At 42.2% G+C, this 21,281-nt stretch overlaps 1 protein-coding gene across 2 annotated transcripts in view; it reads left to right on the top strand.

Annotated features, from left to right (window-relative positions):
- Positions 1–19,615, top strand: part of LMLN (leishmanolysin like peptidase) — a 107,725-nt gene extending 88,110 nt beyond the window's left edge. Inside the window, exon 17 of one of the 2 annotated variants that reach the window (XM_087439749.1) lies at positions 19,548–19,615. In XM_087439749.1, coding sequence (XP_087295875.1) covers positions 19,548–19,567 — 20 coding nt within the window. In that variant the 3' untranslated portion in view covers positions 19,568–19,615. Of the gene's footprint in view, positions 1–249; positions 545–19,547 lie in introns of those variants that run through there. The other variant, XM_087439751.1, reaches the window with a different exon arrangement.
- Positions 19,616–21,281: the final 1,666 nt, after the last annotated feature.

Genomic DNA, 21,281 nt, shown 5'->3' with positions numbered 1-21,281 from the left:
TCATTCATATCTTTGCTGGCATTAGGACTGACCAATGAATGGGCTCTTAATTCTAAAAAAAAATTGTATCATCAAATTATTGATTAAAAAGAACATATTTGTTTCCAGTGTTCTTATGTATCCAACTTGAATCATAACAGGTTAAATAAAACAGGTTATGCCACTGTTCTAAAATAATTTGGTTACTTGTGAAGCTTTATGCTTACTACTAAGTAAATAAAATATGTAAAATCTGCATTTCTTACATAGGTTTGACAGAAGAGTAAAGAGGGAACCAGTAAGTGCTATGTAAGTGTTAAATAACCCTTAGGAATAAGTACCATGGAGAGAAAAATGAAGAAGTGAAATGTGTGAGGTAAGTCAGTCCTCAGACTGACTGAGGTGAGTCAGTGGCTTTGCCGCCCTGGGGTTTTGCCCCAGAACCTCTGCACCAGCAGTGTACGGTGCCAGATCTCCACAGATGGGGCTTTTCTCCATTTTTCTCTAATCCTGTCACAGCCATCCCAGCTGCTCTCCACCCCAGGCTGTGGCCACTCCTCCTGCTGCCCCACTACCAGTTCAACACAGCCCAGTTTTCTCAAGTGTAGTACATGTCTACTGACTCTTGTTATTGCCTGGGGGTAGTGGTGAGAAGTCTCATTCCTCCATCATTTCTCAAGGATTGATTTGGAGGGAGGGAGCCAGCAGCCCTCACTAATTTACTCATTTGGCAGAAACCAGAAACTCCCCTCCCCCTACAGTCGGCTCCTGCTGTTTTATAATCTCCGTACCACCATTCCGTTTCCTGGTTGGGAACAACAGTACCTGGTGTGGCTGCCCAGGCCCCATGGCCCAGGAGGCATGGTGGTAGAAATGAGCAGACTAGAGTCTATTGAGCTTAGGAACACAGCAAGTCAGCTCCAGGGTGGGCAGGCACCCGCCTGGGTGTGGCCATCAAATGCTGAAAATAAGCCAAAAGCATAGATGCAGAAATGATTATAGTCCAGAGGCAGAAAGAGACAGTGAAGGTGAATCTAAGTACAGGGAGAATGAAGGCCTAGGAGTTGGGTACTAAGAAATTAGTCAAAGATAAGGGAAACAGGAAGGGCCAGAGGAACAAGAGTGTGCACGCAGGACCAGACCACGTCCTGCTGGATGGGGAGGGGCTGCCTTTCCTTCTTGACTCCCAGGTTTAAGTGTACTGAGAGTGTCTTCTGACGCTTAGCACAGTGGAGATACTCACTGAATCCAGTGATTTAACACTGAAAAAGTATTTGTTGAGTACTTACTATATTCAACGTGTATTTAGCATCAACTGTCAGGCCCTCTAGTGGGCCATGGGAACACAAGAAATCGACAGACACGGATCTTGTCCTGGAGCTGGTGAAGGAGGGGACAATTAAAAGAGCATTTACAGTAAGTATAGACTTGAAATTGATGAGATAAAATGTATAGCACGCTGATCAGAAACAGTCAGTAGAGAGAGCAAGGCTGAATATATGGGACTGAGATGCCCAATAAAGCCAGGCTTTGAGAAGATGGAAGCTGGGTCCAGAGCGCGGGGAATGGACCGCCCCATCTGCTGTGAGATAGGACATGGAGGGAAGCAGGAGCACATTTGTTAGGTTTGGTGGCTGGAGGCTGATTTCCTGGCTCTGGAAGGAAAGTCACCATTGTCTGCCATGAATGGGGTCTGAGATCTGAAGAGTATTGAAGGTTTAAGCTTTTGCAAAGAGATGTTTTGGTGGTGACTGTTCTGGATCCATTTTTCCTAGAAGACAGTGTGTGTTCTTTCAGTCCATAGATTTGTCTTATTTTATTTCAAATAAGATTTTTTGAATTCTATCTTTATTTACTGTTTTAAGTTTTCCTCTTTAGGAATGCCAATTCTATATGTGCTTATCTTCAATTACTATAACTTTTTTTTAACCCTTAATTCTTTATTTCATTGTCTTTCTCTCATTTCTGCCCACTGTGTCCTTATGGTGTTTTCAGCAGTTTCTATTGTCCCTTCTACTCCTTTCATTTTTGCTCTTTTCTGTAGTATGTCTTTCCTGAGCCCACAGCTGCTTGTCAACATCCACAAAACTGATGACTGGACACTGGGACTCTGGGTATGGCTGCAGCTGCCTCTAAACACTTCGGTCTTGATAATCTTGGTTGCTAATAGCAACAGAAGCAGAAAGATGGGCTCTGCTTCACATCTGCCCTCTAAATATTGTGAGAGTGCATCTAATTGACAGAACCTAATTTACATCCAGAATCCTAGCTGCAAGGGAGTCCCAGAAATGTAGTTTTAAGCTTTACACCATCTACAAACAGAAGGATGGAGAAATGGAGTTTGAGTGAGCTAACCCACAGTATCTACCACAGTCTTCTATATTGCAAATTCTTTTTACAAGTTTGTCATTTATTAGATGGAAATTTTAGATTTTTAAATAATTTCCTCTATGGTTTTTGTCTTTGGTGTTATGTTTAGAAGACCTTCTTACCTGTATTGTATATTTTTTTCACTTTTAAAAGATTGTTTAAATTTTTTCTTTAGAAAATACTGAACACAAATAATAGAAATAATTTATAGTTCTACCACTCTTAAAAATATTATATAAAGAAATAAAAATGTTACTGAGAAGGGCTCACCACCCGACATGCACAGAAGCTGACTCCGTCACACAGCGGTCTTTGAAAGAAGAAAGGTTTTATTGTACAATCAGTTGGCAAGGAGACAGAAGGACAGGCTCTCAAATCTATCTCCCCCATCCAAAGTATGGGGTAAGGTTTAAGGGGTCAGGGAGGGCTGGCTGGTATGCAGAAGTGCTGGCAGGATGAGTTTCGATTGGCAGATTGAAATTTTCTCTTCTGCACATGCCCCTGGCTGGCTCGCTGTCGCCTGAAAAACAGCTTTAACTGCCTGTTGTTAAGATGGGGTCAGTTATGGGAGGTTACTGGGAAAAGTGCAGTAAACAAGGGTAAAGTTGTTATGTAGATTTAAGTCATTGCCTTCTCCCTCGATAAGAGTTTCTAGAGATTTAGAGTCATCTTCCCCTTCCTGGCACAGAGAGGGAGGCACCCTTACAAATGAAGATTTCTCTTATAAATGTAAATTTCTCTTTAAAAAGGGTAACTTCTACTAGGTTTTAAGAGCTTTTCCTATGTCTGCTGTTTTTTTAATAATCATCAGCTCAAAATAGCCCGTATGCCAAAGAGGCCTATTTTGGAGTGGCAAATTCTGTTCCTGGTCCTGTGGTTACAAAAATACTCCTACTTCCTCTGGCCCTTCCATTTCCATCCCCCTAGAGGTAACCTAGAGGGCCCCAGTTTGGTACATATCCTTTCAGACTTGACTATTATATCCACGCATAAATATAGAATTAGGGATACAATATTAAAAATTAAAATGGTATCACATGACACATATTGTTTGGTACCTTGTATTTATTGCTTACAGTTTCAGCACAGTCATCTTTCCAGGTCAGTAAACAGATTTACTTCATGGTTTGTAATGATTTCATGGTTCTTCATTATGGAGATGACATCATTTACTTAGCCACTCCCCTACTGATGGACATTTATGTTATTTCCAGTATAAGTATTCACCTATATTTTATTCTGGTTCTTTTAATTTCTACATTTTATTCTTTAATACAGCAGGAATTAATTTTGACGTTTAGCCTGAGGAAGGATTCTAACTTCATTTTTTCCAAGTAGTTCAAGGCTAGTGTCATTTATTAAACCAGCAGGAACAGATTTTTTTCTTTTCCAGGGAAGACATTTCCCTGGAAAAGAAAGCAAAATGGCTCAGTGCCAAAGTGAATTCAAACACAAAAATCTGAAACTCACTTCTTCCCAGAAACTATCCTTTTTCTTTCCCAAGTCCACATATACCTTTCTCATCACTAAAAAGACAGTGTGGCTTTAAGGTTGGCCTCATTGTATGGGGCTGCATGCTTCAGCTCTGCCCTGGCTCCTCTTGTTAGTGGTTAAGTGGGTTAAAGGGCTGAGCCTGCGAATTATCCACTGCTATCTACTGGGTGGTTCTTCAGGCATGCTCTGAATGCCTAGCTGGCTTCCCCTGATAGCATATTTGGTAAACAGAGACAAACAAAGGAAACCTGAAAAAGAAAGAAGACAATTTGAACACACCACCCACCAATGCAGAGAACACTGTGTGTGAAGCAATGTGTATGTGAATTTTGGGAGTCAACAGAAGGTGCCAAATAAAAGCACAGGCTTTGGCAGCAGAGAGATCTGGGTTCCAACACTATTGGCTTTGAGACCTGGGTAAATTATACCATCTGTGACTCGGAGTCCTTATGAAACCAGGAGCCAACTTGCTTTGACTATACTCAGTTGTCTGTTTGTGAAAGTAGTTAGATAATGCATTATTTTTTTTTAATTTTATTTATTTATTTTTTTCCCCCAAAGCCCCAGTAGATAGTTGTATGTCATAGGTGCACATCCTTCTAGTTGCTGTATGTGGGACACGGCCTCAGCATGACCGGAGAAGCGGTGCGTCAGTGCACGCCCGGGATCCGAACCCGGGCCGCCAGCAGCGGAGCGCGCGCACTTAACCACTAAGCCACAGGGCCGGCCCAGATAATGCATTATTAAAGCCCACATTGTAGATAACATCTCTGACGCCTGGGTCACCATGGTAACAGGTGCTTAAGTTTTTTAGGATCTGAGAGTTGACTCCTTGTCGAGTTCAGGCCGGTTAAGACCACCAACTCATCAACTGGGCGTGCGAGGATGACTGATAGGTGACCCTTTGATGTCAAGGGGCCGAAAACTCCACCCTCAGTTCATGCTAATGCCACCATTTTTTGAAAATACGTCCTATGGAGAGCCATGAAGCTTGATTACACTTGTGCACATCATCAATTACCTCACTTCTTGCCTCCAATCATTTCTTCCCACACTTCAGACTGCACTGCTGCCTTATCCCATAAATAACTCTAATCCCCATTTTAAGAGAGGCAGATTTGAAATTTGTTCTTCTGTCTCCTTGCTTGGCTCCCTTGTGAATAAACCCTTTCTCTGCTGCAAACTTCTTGTGTTGGTGATTGGCATTTCATGTGTTGGGCAAAATAAACCTGGTTTAGTAACGTTTATCTATAAAATGAAAATGATAAATGCTCAATAAATTGTAGCTCTAAAAAAATTATCTTTCTCTCTATGGAGTTAATAGCCTCCGTTCAACAGAGAAAATGTTCATTAAAGATCAGTCAGTGTTCAGTTACAGGAAACAGAATCCACTTTTTTAAGCTGAGAGGGATTTAATACAGGAATGAGGCATTTACGATACACTTGGAAAGGGTGGAGGACAGGTCAGCCTGATGGTCCTATAAGAATGTCTTCCAGAATAACCCTGTAGAACTTGCCACCAGGGGAGTTGCTATCTCTTCCACAAGGAAGGGAAGTGGAGAATCAGGAAACTGCTCCTGCAACTGCAGCAACTTTCTCCTGACTGACACCCACAAAGCTAGTGCCCAGGCTCTAGAACATTGCTGAAGAAAGCCCCACATCTCCATGATGTGCAGAAAATAGCCACACAGCAAGAAGATGGCCTCTGCCTCACCTCTGCCTTCCCAGCCTGAGGGAATCTAGATGGTGGAGCCTGATTCATACACAGAAGGTTCACTGTAAGAATGTCCACCACAAAAGGACCTCAGGTCAAAACCACAGAAAAGAGCTTTCTATCCTATAGCCAAATTCAAACTGTGGGGTTTTGTGCATTCAGAAATGTGTATGCAAATATTGGCTACATGCACATGTGTAAATAAGGTCATGGTAATTAATAGTTTAATACTTAAAAGCACTATTAGAATGGGGGAAGGAGCAGGCCATTACTCCCCATTTCAGCCCACACGGGGCCAAATTCAGTTCTACCTCAAGTCTCATCACAGGCATCACCTCTTCCAGAAAGCCTTCCCTTGTCCTTTGCCCTCCATGCCTCAGTGTGGGACAGGGGCTACTCCTTCTCTGCTTGCATGAAGAGTATGGTAATTATATGTTTGGTAGTTTCTCTTTCTCTATGCTGTGAGCAACACTGAAGGCAGGTGGCTTTCATTATTTTTTCCCCAGCATATGGAGAGGTGGCCAATAAACATTTGGGTTATTAAAAGAGAAAATTCTCCTTTATCCCTATGAATGTCAAGAGAGCTTTGCTTCTTCCTTCCATTCATGGTCCCTGGTAGATGTGGAGCCTGTAGGTCCCAGCACTTGGGGGAGGTCTGATGCTGGTGTTGAGATTGCCCATCTTTGGACAAGGCACACTTTGGCCCAATTGGCCAAGATGTACAAACCATTGATCCTACAAAACATGCATTGGTTTTCTTATCACTCAGTATTCGAGACACCCCTCCCCAGTGCTCTGCACCCCCACGGCATCATGGAAACAGATCACAAATATCTGCAGCTGGCAAAATTTCTCCCTAATACAATTGCCATAAAAATGAAAGAGTGACTAGAAAGTACATTAAGTTTTCCGTTAAGTGAGTCTCCTCTCTAATTTGGCTGAGAGCCCATGCTGAACTTCACGGCTAAGCCAAACACCTCCACCAAGGGACACAATTGTGGTCCTCTTAACCTGCCCAGAGAGTCTGTTTTCACTAGAACCTTCCTCCTCTGGGGGGTCTCACCTTTTCTGAACACACAAAGTGTTCAGCCACAAGCCTATTTTGCACACCACCCTCCACCCCTACCCCAACCCATGTGAAGTGATGATAAAGTCAGTCACACCACAGCTGTCTAGGAAAGTGGAAAGAACCACCGGCTCCCTGGAGAACACTCGGGCAAAAGTGTTGAGTCCCAGCAGAGGACAGCACAGGGTATCTGTGAGTTCAGCCCCAGGGCTGCAACATTCTAGAACCTACCATGGCAGAAAAGATAAACAGGGAGAGGGGAGAGACAACCAAGAGGATGAGGAAGTAGAAGACATGACTTGGCTCTTACAAAACTAAATCAAACAAGGGAAGAGATGTGGATAGGAATTTTGGTGGGTCCTTCTAGGGAGGAGAAAAGGGGGAAGTGGGTGGAGTGATGGCTATAAAGGTTTGGTGATTTCAGGGAAGTCCTCAAAAGCCTTTTAGTCTCAGCGTCACCCTTTCCCCATGAAAATGAAATTTATTTTCCCCCAAATATAAAAATAGAGTGCTCGTTGTAAAAATTTAAACAATTAAGGAAAGAATAAAGGAAACAAACAAAACATCACCACTCAAAATGTCACTGTTAATTTGCCAAATATCCCTCTGGGTATTGTTCCAAATCTACACACATGTATACATACACATACACACACAACTTCATATAATGGGTCATAGGATCCTATTTTTATCAACTACTTTTAAATTTTTTTAAATTTTTTATTGTTTAATAGTTTTGCCCAGAAAGGGTACATCAATGTAGTTTAAAAGTTTTATTACATTTAATGAAAAAATAAGTACTAATCTTTCCAAATGTATATGATTTGATTTATTTTCATTCATTACTGAAATTCGTATACAATTTACATATAAATGTACTGGAACTTTATCCTATAGGTTAAAAATATAACAAAAGACATCTTTACTTTCAAGTAAAATTTCCTTTATTTTTTTATTTATTTATTTTTTATGTTTATATTTTTATTTATTTTTTTATTTTTTAAATTTTTTGTTTATTGCCATAACATTGGTTTATAATATGGTATAAATTTCAGGTGTACATCATTATACTTCTATTTCTGCATAGATTACATCATGTTCACCACCCAAATACTAATTACAACCCAACACCACACACATGTGCCAAATTATCCCTTTCACCCTCCTCCCTCCCCGATTCCCCTCTGGTAACCACCAATCCAATCTCTGTCTCTATGTGTTTGTTTATTGTTGTTATTATCTACTACTTAATGAAGGAAATCATACGGTATTTGACCTTCTCCCTCTGACTTATTTCACTTAGCATAATACCCTCAATGTCCATCCATGTTGTCACAAATGGCTGGATTTCATCGTTTCTTATGGCTGAGTAGTATTCCATTGTGTATATATACCACATCTTCTTTATCCATTCGTCCCTTGATGGGCACTTAGGTTGCTTCCAAGTCTTGGCTATTATGAATAACGCTGCAATGAACACAGGGGTGCATGTATCTTTACGCATTGGTGTTTTCAAGTTCTTTGGATAAATACCCAGCAGTGGAATAGCTGGATCATATGGTAGTTCTATCCTTGATTTTTTGAGGCACTCCATACTGTTTTCCATAGTGGCTGCACCAGTTTGCACTCCCACCAGCAGTGTATGAGAGTTCCCTTCTCTCCACATCCTCTCCAACACATGCTGCTTCCTGTCTTGTTAATTATAGCCATTCTGACGGGCGTGAGGTGATATCTCATTGTAGTTTTGATTTGCATTTCCCTCATAGTTAATGATGTTGAACATCTTTTCATGTGTCTGTTGGCCATCTGTATATCTTCTTTGGAGAAATGTCTGTTCAGGTCTTTTGCCCATTTTTTAATTGGGTTTGTACGTGGTGCTTATTCTTGCCTCCTAGGTCTGGTTTTCTGTCTCTCCCCTTCCAGCTCTGTCTTCTTCCTCTCTCTGTCTCTGTCTCTGTGTCTCTGACACATATCTTTCTCACTCTCTCCTTCTGCTTAATTTCCCACATACTTTTTTTTATCTTTCTCAAAAAAATGAACGTACTTAAAAATATATTTTTTAAATGAGCAGAGGATATGAGCAGATATTTTTCCAAAAAGATATACAGATGGCCAACAGGCACATGAAAAGATGTTCAACATCACTAGTCATCAGGGAAATGCAAATCAAAACTACATTGAGATATATCACCTTACACCTGTCAGAATGGCTATAATCTCCAAGACAAAAAATAACAAATGTTGGAGAGGATGTGGAGAAAAGGGAACCCTCATATAATGCTGGTGGGACTGCAAACTGGTGCAGCCACTATGGAAAACAGCATGGAGATTTCTCAAAAAATTAGAAAAACCATATGACCCAGCTACTGGTTATTTATCAAAGAGCTTGAAATCAACAATTCAAAGAGACTTATGCACCCCTATGTTCATTGCGGCATTACTCACAATAGCCAAGAGGTGGAAGCAACCCACATGCCCATCGACTGAGGAATGGATAAAGAAGATATGGTATATATATACAATGGAATACTACTCAGCCATAAAAAAGGACAAAATTGTCCCATTTGCAACAACATGGATGGACCTTGAGAGTATTATGTTAAGCAAAATAAGCCAGACAGAGAAAAACGTACATCATATGATTTCACTCATATGTGGAAGATAAACAAACACAGGGACAAAGAGAACAGATTAGTGGTTACCAAAGGGGAAGGAGGTTGGGGGGTGGGCATATGGGGTAAAGGGGCACAAAAATATGGTGTTTGACAAATAATAATGTACAACTGAAATTTCACAATGTTATAAACTATTATGACTTCAATAAAATTAAAATAATGTATATATATGTTTTTAGGTATTAAAATTGTTCCATAATTTAAAAAATATATTTATTTCGCAAAATGTATCTGCCTAGATTTACATCTTGAAACCAAAAGTCATTATTCTCTTTTTTTCACCTAACATTATGGTCATAAGTGTTTTTCCCTGTTATTAGTCTTTATGAGGATTCTTTATAATAGCTATTTAAAAGTAGTTATTTCCTCCCGCCTCCCGTCTGGGGCTACCAAACAGATATGTGTATCCCCATCTATGCCCTGTACTCCCTGGTCAGCAAATACTTTCCTCTTTATTCTCTTCCTGAGACTACAAGGAATGCACTGGTACGAGGGAAAATAGCTTATGCTGTTTTTTAAAGTTTATTTTTTTAAATTACATATAAAAGAAATTCACTAAAGGCTGTGTGTTATCCTGGATTGGATCTTGGAACACAGAAAGAATATTAGTGGAAAAACTGGTGAAATCTGAATACAGTCTCTAGGTTAGTCAATAGTAATTTAGTCAATTAACCAATGTTAATTTCTTAGCTTTGATAAATGTACCAAGGTCCTGTGAGATGTCTGAGTAAAGGGAATATACCGGAATTGTCTGTACTATCTTTGCAGCTCTTCTGTACATTTGAGATTATTTTAAAATAAAAAGTTAACAATAAAAGAAAATCATACTTGTATAAAATTTGAAAGATACATAAAAATATAAAGAAACAAAAATTATACTCATAAAAGTGAATGGAACATTTTGCATTTTTGCATATCTATTTCACATGTACCCAGTTCAGCATCTGACATATAGTGTATACCTAATAAAGTCTAGATCCTTTCCATTTAAGTCCATAGTCCTTGGAGAATTGGATAAAATGTGTTATTCCATAACTTAACTAAAGATTGAGACAGGGCTGGGCAATAAAGATCCGTGAGGGGAATATTTTGGCTCCTGAAGAGCTTCACTTGGAAACAAGATCTTGGCTGCTTTTCTCATTTCTCCTAGCTTTCCTTCTTTGCCATTTCCCAATTCCTAACCCCCTTCTCAGAGGGAAGAAAAACTAGTTAATTTGGAAGCTTTCCCTGGAGCAGTTGTTACCAGTCATGGCCTTATTGCTGTCAATTCTGCTCCTCTATGGCGATGTTGCCCCCATCAGTGCATTTGTTTTAATGCCCAGCTTCTCACAGATCAGACTGGACTCCAGTGTCATGACCCCAGAGTTCTCAAAAATTCTCCTGTTAAAAGGGAGGCAGATGCCAGTATTAGAGGAAGGACAGGGATGGTACATAGTCTAAAATTACAACAGAGGAAAGAAAAGACTGAAGGAGGTAGAACAACCAACCCCTCAGAAGGCACCATCACAGTCTCCTGCTCACTGTGAAGACAATGAATGTAGACTTCCTTTCTTATCCCCACTGTGCCCCATCAGCCTCCTCCAGCCTTACTCCCTCTCTTTATCTACTTTAGATCCCATGGTCCCTCGTCTCAGTCTACTCCAGTGGGTCTCAAAAGTGTCGTCCTTGGACCAGCTGCACTCATTAGAAATGCACATTCTTTCCCCCGCTACCCCCACCCCAATGAACTAAATCGAAAACTCTAGGGGTGGGGCCCTACAATCTACATTCTAATGAGTCCTCTAAGTGATGCTGTTGGCAACTCAAGTTTGCAAATCACTGCCCCAAACTCACTTGTGCTTCTCACCAGCATCCACCTGATAAAATCCCAACTCTGGAGGAACCCAATTATCTGCCCAGGTGCACCTGGGCAGCTGAGCCCTGCTGGAGAAAAGCACTCAGCTGGGTATTATTGGTGTCATTGTAACCTCGCAGTCACCATCCTCAACTGGGTTCTGCGCAGCAATCCTATCTTTCTCTAGTCACTTACTCTCCCATTATTAGGGTTGCTATAATTAGCAGACAAAAACCAAAGAACAGGACACCTAGTCAAATTTGAATTTCAGATGAACATACACTAAAAAATTGTTGTTTATCTGAAATTCTCATTCATCTTAGCATCCTGTATTTTCATTCGCTAAATGTGGCAACTCTAACTAGGAGATATGTATAGTCAGCAGGCAGGCTGTTGGGAAGAGAAGCTGGATCTAGAGGGGGAGGGAGCAAGCACAAGGATGAAATGAAACCGCCTCAGTTCTGTTGCCTCTGACTTTGATGGTAGCCATGTCCTGCAGAAGCTGGGACCCTTCATCAGAAAGCTAAACACACGCACCTGGCCCAGAAGCCAGAGCTGCTGGAGGAGGAGCCAGGGGAAGATGGGGCATTGATAGGCCTGGCTGCTGCCTCATACCAGGAAGCTGAGCCAGCAAATAAACGACAATGTGCGTGGGTTACAAAATGGCTGTTGCTTCACTTCTGCCCTCAGTCTCCCACAAGAATCTCTCATGGACCATCCTAACTGGAAACACACAGGGATGGGAATTTTGGGAAAAGTAGCTCAACCTAGCCAAGGTGACACATTACAATCCACCATACCCATTCTCCATTTTAAAAAGAGGCTTGGGGCTGGCCTGGTGGCATAGTGGTTAAGTTCTCATGCTCCGCTTCTGCAGCCCAGGGTGCGCGGGGTTCGGAGCCCGGGTGTGGACCTACACACTGCTCATCAAGCCATGCTGTGGTGGCATCCCACATACAAAATAGAGGAAGATTGGCACAGATGTTAGCTCAGGGACAATCTTCCTCAAGCAAAAAGAGGAAGGTTGGCAACAGATGTTAGCTTAGGGCCAATCTTCCTCACCAAAAAAAATAAAATAAAATAAAATAAAAAGAGGCTTGATGTCGAGTGCCAGGGACAAATGAATAATTTACACAGGAAGAAATAGCTAACCTTTGTTGAATGCTTACTACTTAAGCACTTCTCATATGTAAATACTCTTTACATACATTTTACTTACATAAACCCATTACAAACGTGATCTCATTTAGACCTTGTAACAATGCTACAAAGTTGGTATTATTAACATATTATTGACAAAGAAACTAAGCATAGAAAAGTGGAGAAATTTTCCCACGAACACACAACAAGCAAGGGGCAAAGCTATGATTTGAAGCCAGGTCTCTCTAAAGCCCGTGTTCCTAGCCATTAAGTTCTGTGCTACCCAGCCTCCCAACAAACTGTAGACTTTATTATTCCGTAAACACTAAATCTGCACTCAGTCTACAGATCGCCTGGGAAACCTTCATGCACCAGTGCTCCTCAGTGATTCATACTGGACGCCACTGGTTTGGGAACAAGTTCTTGAGGCTTTCATCACCCTCCCCGAGAACTCACCAGAGTTGGAATCCCAGCCCTTTCACTTAGTGGTTGGGTGGCCCTGGGCAAGTTATTTAACCTTTATCAGCCTCACCCTCCTCATGAGGGCAGTAATTTCTACCTTATGAAATTGTGAAGATTAGATATTAGCACCAGAAAGACATTTGGCACAGCCCGATCATCCTAGGCACTCCACAAAGGGGAGATTCCCCCCTTCCTCAATGGATTAGCTACCACCACCTACATTTGGGTGGAAGACTTTCTAAATTATACCTTGGGTCCTAATCTCTTATCCTCCCTCCGGGTCTGTATTTCCTGGTTCCCACCAGGAAACATAGCCAACCCCAAACCATCTTACATCTGAACCACTATGCCCCGGTTTTCAATACAATCAATGCCATCTTCAATACCATCTTTTCAGTCCTCAAGCTCATTTCCTTAAAATCACTTTCATTTCGCTCCCTCTGCCTTGTTCAGACATTATGTGTGCAGCACAACTACTCTTTCCTGAGAGAAAAAACTTTGAATTCCTAGTGCCATATTTTAAAAAGTATACTGGCAAACTTGAGTAAATCAGAGTAGAGTGATCAGGAAGATGGGGGCCTGGAAACTGGCGTCCTAGAATGAGCACGTATATAAAGGAAATACGGAATTTTCTCCTTTAGAACAGAAGCCTAAGGGTAGTCATTGGGAAGAGCAAGTCCTTTGTCTGTGGGTTTCAAAGTGCAGACTTGATCCATAGGAAGTGGATTTCTGCTGAACATAAGGAAATTTTGAAGATACGAGTTTTTGCCAATGGGGTGGGGTGTGGCCATTTAGCATTCTCTATGTCATCTACTTGCTCCTTCCATTCTCATTCCTGCTGGGAGGAGGAGGATTTCAGCCGTAAAACATATCATCTTCTGCTGTAAGAATCCTAAAGAAACAGCTTCCTAAGCGTCAAGCATGTGCATACCAACACCTCTGTTGAACGGCCCTAGACCCACTGGAACCATATGCTACTGGTTTTGGATCTGTTTGAAACCTGGCTTCCCAGCACCAGTGACATGAAACCTGAAGGCTGCTGATGGCAAAGAAGAGTTTATAATCCTAATCCTCCTCTGAGCCAACCAGAGACCTGAACTCATAATATTGCCTTGAATGATAGTGTACTTCTTTGGTGTACCTAGTGCTCTCATTTTCAGCTTGGAGAGCCCCAATCTCAGATTATTTGGATCCTTATTTCGTTTCTTTCTAATCAAGGTAATCAATGTTAGCAAGACAGAGGCTTGTCTTTCATGTTTTTGTGTTTGTTTTTATGCATAATCATCTTTATTATTATTCATAAATACATTAGAAACTAACATAGATTTCTTTAATAAAAGACACGTAAGTTCTCATGGGCTTCTGCTTTCCATTCAGTTAGGTAGTTAGAAAATCCGCTGTTTACTTGAGAAAGTTAAAAAAGGCCAAGTGATATCTTAGTGTCATTATGACAAGTTTTCACCTCATAGGCTCTCTGAATGGGTCAGTGGGTGTCGGGACTGTACTGTCTTAACAGACCTGCGCATACTCAGTGTCTTCTGGAATTCCTTATAAATTTCAATGGGCACCTGGCCAATGGAACATACTATTACTCTACCAGTTCTTAAGGTCTGGTTCTGAGGCTACACATTAGAATTTGCATTTTTAATCTCCTGTTCCCCTTTGATTTACTCTAAAGGGCAGTTATTTAAAGGAGTCAAATACACACAAACTTCAAAGATTTTCATATTGTCCGTGCTTATCTTTCAAAAATAGTATATTAATCATTTTACCAACTCTCTCTGCCAAATAAAGGATCTAAAAGCATTAAGCACCAACTGCCCAAAAAAAGTTCATGAGGTTCTTCTCTCTCTAAATCAAGTTATTTGGAATCTTGAGCAAATGCAAACAATGCCAAAGCAGAGTGATAGTCCTCTCTGAAAAAGGAGGCTTGTCTTTTAAATGGCCCTTCTGCTCTTAAGAATGTGAGGATCAGGACAAAGGGACTTGGCAGTGTCAGACCTAAGGGATAAATGGCCCTGCTGGCCTGAACACAGAGGGTGGTGGGAGAATGCAGCTAGGCGGGCTCCTGAGGGTGGGCATGGGGAGAAGGGTAGAAAACGGACAGAAGACAAGAAAGAGGTGCCTACTCATCCAAGAGGAGACTGCATAGGGACAGAGAAGAAATATTTTGCTCCAACCTCCAGACTCTGAATGTGTTCGCTTGGTCCACAAATAGAGGGATGTGAGAGCAGAAGTACACAGGGCTATCAGGCTCTGGAACAGCTCAGACGGAAGAGAAAGTAGAACTGCTTGATGGCTGACCTGCAGGTGTCGCACCTGCCTTCTGATCCGGATCCCACCACTCACCACCTGCGACCTCAGGCAAGCTGCTCGACCTCTATTGCCTCATCTCTAAACAGGGGCTATAATGTCCATGGGACTCAGGGGATTAAAGGACTTAGATTTAAAGCACTAGAACACCTAGCATGAAGGTAGCCCTCAAAAATGAAGTAGTCATTTTCTTTAGATGGGAAGTTGGCCTTAGGTAGCTTCCAAAGGCCTTCATCCTCTGAGATGTTTTTGTTAATCTTGTGGTGTTTTTACCCCTTCACCTCACTTCGTGCGTGTGTCTTTTTCTATCCATTTCCATAGCTATTTTCCTGGTCCAGGATTGTATCCTTGAGCTTGTTGGGATAAAACAAAAGGAGAGCTTCCCACGGGCCCCACTTTTGGTGGCTTTTCACTGTCCTCGCAGGGCTTTCTTAAACACCAGCCCTTCCTCTTAACGTCTGCTTCCAGCTCCTTCAACTCCCTTACTGTGGTTCTGCACAACAGCGAAGAAAATATCAAGGAGCCAAAACAAGTAGAGGCAGGTGAGCTCCCACGCTGCTCACAGCATGACTCACCAGTCAGAGGAGCATCTCCTGGGTTGGCCTCTGCGCCCACCCCCAGCAACGGCCTCCAGGAAGCAGGGTTCTCCTGAGTTCTCCAGGCTCTCTCTCTTGGTTCAGGCCAGAGAGAAACCCAGGAGTCCCTGAACTCCAGATAAACGTCTTAAGAAAGGGGTCTCTTTACCCTGCCTCCTGGTTAGCCCTTCCAAAACTATCCTTCCTCCCGACCTCCCCTCACTGCTGCTTGTTTTCTGGACGGTTTCCTTCGGTTGCATTCAGTTTCCTTCTCTCGACTAGTCATGCGGTTTACACAGCAAGTCCTGATTGGCAGGATAGAGTGTGGGTGCACCAGGCAGCCTCCCAGGGCAAGTTTGAGCATGTCTGAACCCAACTTGAAAGGTTGTGCCTCCCCCACACCCCTGCCTGAGCCTCCTGCTGTCCAGGCGACACAGATCAGCAGTACCTCGTTTCCTAAACATCAGTTTGAACATGTCCCAACTCAGCTTCAATTCCCTCTGGCTTGAAATTGCTTCTCTTATTATGTTGAAATTATTTATATGTACTTTTTGCCTCTCGCTCTTCGCCTTTATCATCTGTCTTAGTCCATTCGGGCGACTGTAACAAAATACCACGGCCTGGGTGGCTTATAAACAACAGAAATTTATTTCTCATAGTTCTGGAGGCTGGAAGTCTGAGATCAGGGTGCCAGCATGGTCAGGTGAGGGCCCTCTTCTGAGTTACAGACTTCTTTGTATCCTCACGCGGTAGAAGGGATGAAGGGTCTCTCTGGGCTCTCTTTTATAAGAGGACTAATTCCATTCCTGAGGGCTCCACCCTCATGACCCGAGCACCTCCTGAAGGCCTCACCTCCTGATATCATCACACTGGGGGTTAGGATTTCAACATTTGCATTTGGGAGGAACACAAACATTCAGGCCATAACATCATCTAACTATATTTTTCTCATTAATGCCTTGCTCAGGCTGCTGAGGATGGCCAGGTGAGTTGGCTTCCTGTTCCCACAATTGTTGTGCGGGTCTCCACTTTCCTGTCCTCACATATGTAATTTCTCCAGCCTAAACTAACCTGCCCTGCCCTGTCACTCCCACCGAACCCAGCCTCCAAAATACTTCAGTCTTGGTACTCCAGGCTCACCTTTGGTTTTGCAATTCATGGTTAGAAATGTGCAAACATCTCACAAATATGAGGCTTGTTATAATTGGCTTTGCATTTAGTGGTAGCCTATGGATTACTAATTAAAGTAGCATCACAAACGTGCTCCAACATGGATGAACCTTGAGGACATTATGCTAAGTGAAATAAGCCAGTCACAGAAGGACAATGTGGTATGATTCTATTTATATGAGGTACCTAGAGTAGTCAAATTCATAGAGACAGAAAACAGAACAGTGGTTACCAGGGTCTGGAGGGAGGGGGAAACGGACAGTTATTGTTTAATGGACATAGGGTTTCAGTTTGGGAAGGTGAAAAAGTCCTGGAAATGGATGGTGGTGATGGTTGCACAACAATGTGAATGCACTTAATGCCACTGAACCATTTTTACACTTAAAAATGGTAAATTTTATGTTGTGTTTATTTTACCATAATAAAAAAAAATTTTTAAGTAATACATAGTGAATAGAACTTTCAGAAAATATGAACAAGTAAAAAGAAGAAAATAAAAATATACTTGAAAGGTTATTTCCACTTAATATATTAATAAACATCTTTCCAAGTCACTGGATAACCTGCTACAAAACTTGCTTAACGGTTGCATGGTATTTATTTTATTTTATGGAGATACATTAATTAATGTAATCAATATTTTATAGGTGGATATTGAGGTTATTTAGTTTTTTTAACTATTAAAAAGATTATTGCAAGAAACATCCTTATAGCTAAATATTTATGACGTTGGGAGGTAGATGTGGTTATAAAAGGGCAAAAGAGTGTATCTTTGTGGTAATGGACTTGTTCTGTATCTTGACTACGGCTGTGGATACATGAACCTACACATGTGATAAGACTACACAGAACTAGATACTCACACGTGCGCACACACAAACCCGCACAAATGAGTACAAGTAAAACTGGGGATATCTGAACAAGCTCTGTGGATTGTATTGATGTCAATATCCTGGTTGTGATATTGCACTATAGTTTCACAAGATGTTACCATTGGGGGGAAATGGGTAAAGGGTACATGGGATCCCTCTGTATTTTTTCTTACAACTGCATGTGATTATACAATTATCTCCAAATAAAAGGCTTAATTTTTATAAAAGTGAAAAAAGTTTATGCACATCAATTAGTTTATTAAGATAATTTTTTAAATGAGGAATTACTGAGTTAAAAAGCATTATTTTAAAGGCTTTTGATACACATTACACTCGAGAAAGGATTTACTATTTATGCTCCTGCTGTTAGTGTCAGAACTCTACCTCACAATGTTACTGGATGCATATCCAGGTTCTTTACCAGCCACACAAGAGGGGCCAAATAAAACTGGCACGCCAGGCTTCTGGCAAGGAAAGAGTTTTTATTTCGGGTGACATCAGCCGGGAGATGAGAGCTCTCAAATTTGTCCCGTCTCCCTGAAAGATGGGAGGCAAGGGGTTTTAAAGGTTGTGAGGAATGTGGCTGCTTGTAGGGGGGGAGCCTGTGGCCTTGCTGGTCAGCACTTTCCCATCAGCCTGTGTTTGGCCTTGTGAAGCTGGTGGCAGGGAGGAGGAGGGCGAGATAAGGAAATTGCAGGTGAGTGTCCTTCAACTGTCTCTGTCTCCGTGGTGGATGGTGGATTCTGGGGCTGGGAAGCCAAGGAGTTGAGGTCTGAGAAGCTTTAGTTTGTTGATATCAGTTTCCCTATAACAAACTTCAAGAACTGGTAATTAGCCAGAACTTCAGCGTGTAACAATTTATTACCTCTATTTGCCTTGTGGAACTCAGGGATACAAAGGCTAAAACAACCAATATCTCCATGTAAACAGGCCTTAGAGAAGCACCGAAGGGGAATGAGTGCTTTTTGGTTTTTTTAACCCCATATATGCTGGGTTCAAAGTAGGGGAACTGATATCAGGGCTGGTATCAACAACACTGAATATTATTACTAAAATATCCTTTAATCCAATCAACAAAATTATTTCTCATCGTTATTTATTTCCTTCAAGATTTTAAGGTAACAACACACTGTCATTTCTCCATATTTAATTAAGTGAAGGTTGTTTTGTGTTCTGATCTTTTTTTTTTTTTTTTGGTGGGGAAGATTAGCCCTGAGCTAACATCTGATGCCAATCCTCCTCTTTTTGCTGAGGAAGATTGGCCCTGGGCTAACATCCGTGCCCATCTTCCTCCACTTTATAAGTGGGATGCCGCCACAGCATGGCTTGATAAGCGGTGCGCAGGTCCACGCCTGGAATCTGAACCTGCAAACCCCGGGCCTCCAAAGCGGAGCGTGTGAACTTAACCACTGCGCCACCCGGGTTCGGATTCCGGCCATGCACCGAAGCACCGCTTGTCAAGCCATGCTGTGGCAGTGTCCCATATAAAGTAGAGGAAGATGGGCACAGATGTTAGCTCAGGGCCAATCTTCCTCTGCGGAAAGAGGCGGATTGGCACTGGATGTTAGATCAGGGCTGATCTTCCTCCCTCCCCAAAAAAATATATATATCTGGGTATGTTGGTTGACCCATAAGCGTGTAAAGTGTTGGCCACATTATACCTCAAACCCTAAGCTCATCAGTCAAAATGGAGTCGTGTCATAGTCTCAGTGTAACAATGCTATTCAAACCGTCAGTGTGAACAGCAAGCAGTGAAAAAAAGACGCTCGACTATTGAAACCTGTGGATAATCTCAAACCCAGAGTAGCCCTTCTGCATCATATGACTTCTCAACGTAGCTCAAAATAAGTGTATGACGAGTCTCCTCTCCTGGTTTTTCCCAGGTTACCTCTGGAGGAGATGACAGGAACGGGACAAGCAGAAACAAAGAAGTTGCAAACGTTTTCATGGAGCTCATCCCTTTCCACTAGAAAGTAAGCTCTACACGGCAGAGATTTCTGCCTGTTTAGTTCACTGATGTGTCCCAGAGCCGAGAACATTTCCTGCTACACAACAGCCTGTAGTAAGTGCTCAATGAATATTTCTCGAATGTTTGAAGAAAAATGAGCAAGACATTCTTGCTTTATGATGCCTATTCTCAAAGGCCAGTACCTTCTAGAATTGATCTATCGCCTTAATTCAGTCTTTTGGGAGCATCCTGGATGCTAGAAAAGACTCCATGTGAATCCAGGATCCTATTTGTTGCCCCGACCAGTGTCTGAGCCAGGTGCCCAAGGCCTTAACCCTCAGGGCAGCTCCTTAATTTTCTCCTAGCCATGGAGGCTGGTTTTGAGGCCTGCAGCAGTAGCTCATAAACTGGCTTGAAACTTGATAAACTGGCTAGAAACAGGGGCAGGGTGCCAGCCTCGGGACATGAAGAGTTTCACTCCAGCTGCCCAAGAATGCTTTAACCTCAGTGAAGAGTCTTTCGATTTCTCACTGGAATTTTCCCCTCTGAGCTCACTGAGAAGCTCAAAAGACAGGCACTTACCCAGTACATAGAAACCAGCTTGGGGATTTACTTAACAGTCCTTGGAGAAGGGTCAGGGTTGACTTAGGGTTTGCAAAGCAGCACTCTTTCCCTGGTTTCCAGAACACAATTCATCAAATAAGGTGCAATCAGTTATCACTCAGCTTAGCAAGGCCAAGAGCAAATCTCGACTGTACCTGGGTGAGGGAGATGCCGAAGGCTCCAGGCTCCAAAGGACCATCCGTCAGCCGTGCGCATACAGCCCAGGAGTAATTCAGAGGGATGACAAACAGGGTCATTGCAGTAGGCTGTGGCCTTACAGACGTCCTGGACCTGCTTCCTAGAAGCAGAAAAAGCAGTCTTTACCTGTGTCTTCTGCCAAGTCGCCCTTGTCCCCTCCTCCACACACAATGAAACCTCACTAGAAACATTTCCTTGGTACCGAAAAGCTGGACTAGGGATTGGGACTAGCTCCTGACTTGCCAGGGTCACAGGTACACTGTGCCCAATTGACTTAGCCCTGCCTCAGTTTCTCTATATGAAGGGTCTTAATCACAGAGTCCATTCAAAGCTCATTCCACCCTATCTCTTACTTCCTGGTAGCTCACTGCTAAATGATCCAAGAGAGACATTTAGACGTCTCCAGTACCAGAGCGCCCCCAGAGTAATTTTTATTTTGTTACAAAAGACATTTTATATAGCATACAAGTTTATGGAATCATTTTACTTATTTAGATTCCTTTTCCTTCACACAACTAAAAATTCCTCGTGGAAATACTAGATTTTATTATTTGCCACAGTTCCTTAGGAAGCAGTGAGTTCTAAGTCCAGCTCAGAGTTTCAGTTTTTCCCCTTTCTTGATATTCTGCTTCTCCAAGTACTTCATCCCTGGGGGGGGGACTGTCACATTTCTGCAGCCTCCCTGTCTCATGGAGAAAAGTTCACCCTCTTTTTCCCACATGTTCTCTGTCACGACTGCTGCCCAATTCTCTCATATCTGCATGCTCCTGCCCCCAAATCAGTGGCATCCGTCAGAAAGTCTTGTGCGTCTGCATTTTTCTGTCTTCATGCACTGTCCCCTGGAGGCAAGCTTTCTTTTTTTTCCCAT

The sequence above is a fragment of the Ceratotherium simum genome, chromosome 15, assembly GCF_057802395.1.
Source record: "Ceratotherium simum simum isolate JZ-2026a chromosome 15, ASM5780239v1, whole genome shotgun sequence".
NCBI lineage: Eukaryota > Metazoa > Chordata > Mammalia > Perissodactyla > Rhinocerotidae > Ceratotherium > Ceratotherium simum.
The sequence above is the reverse complement of the archived record's forward strand: the minus strand, read 5'-3'. Positions and strand labels throughout refer to the sequence as shown.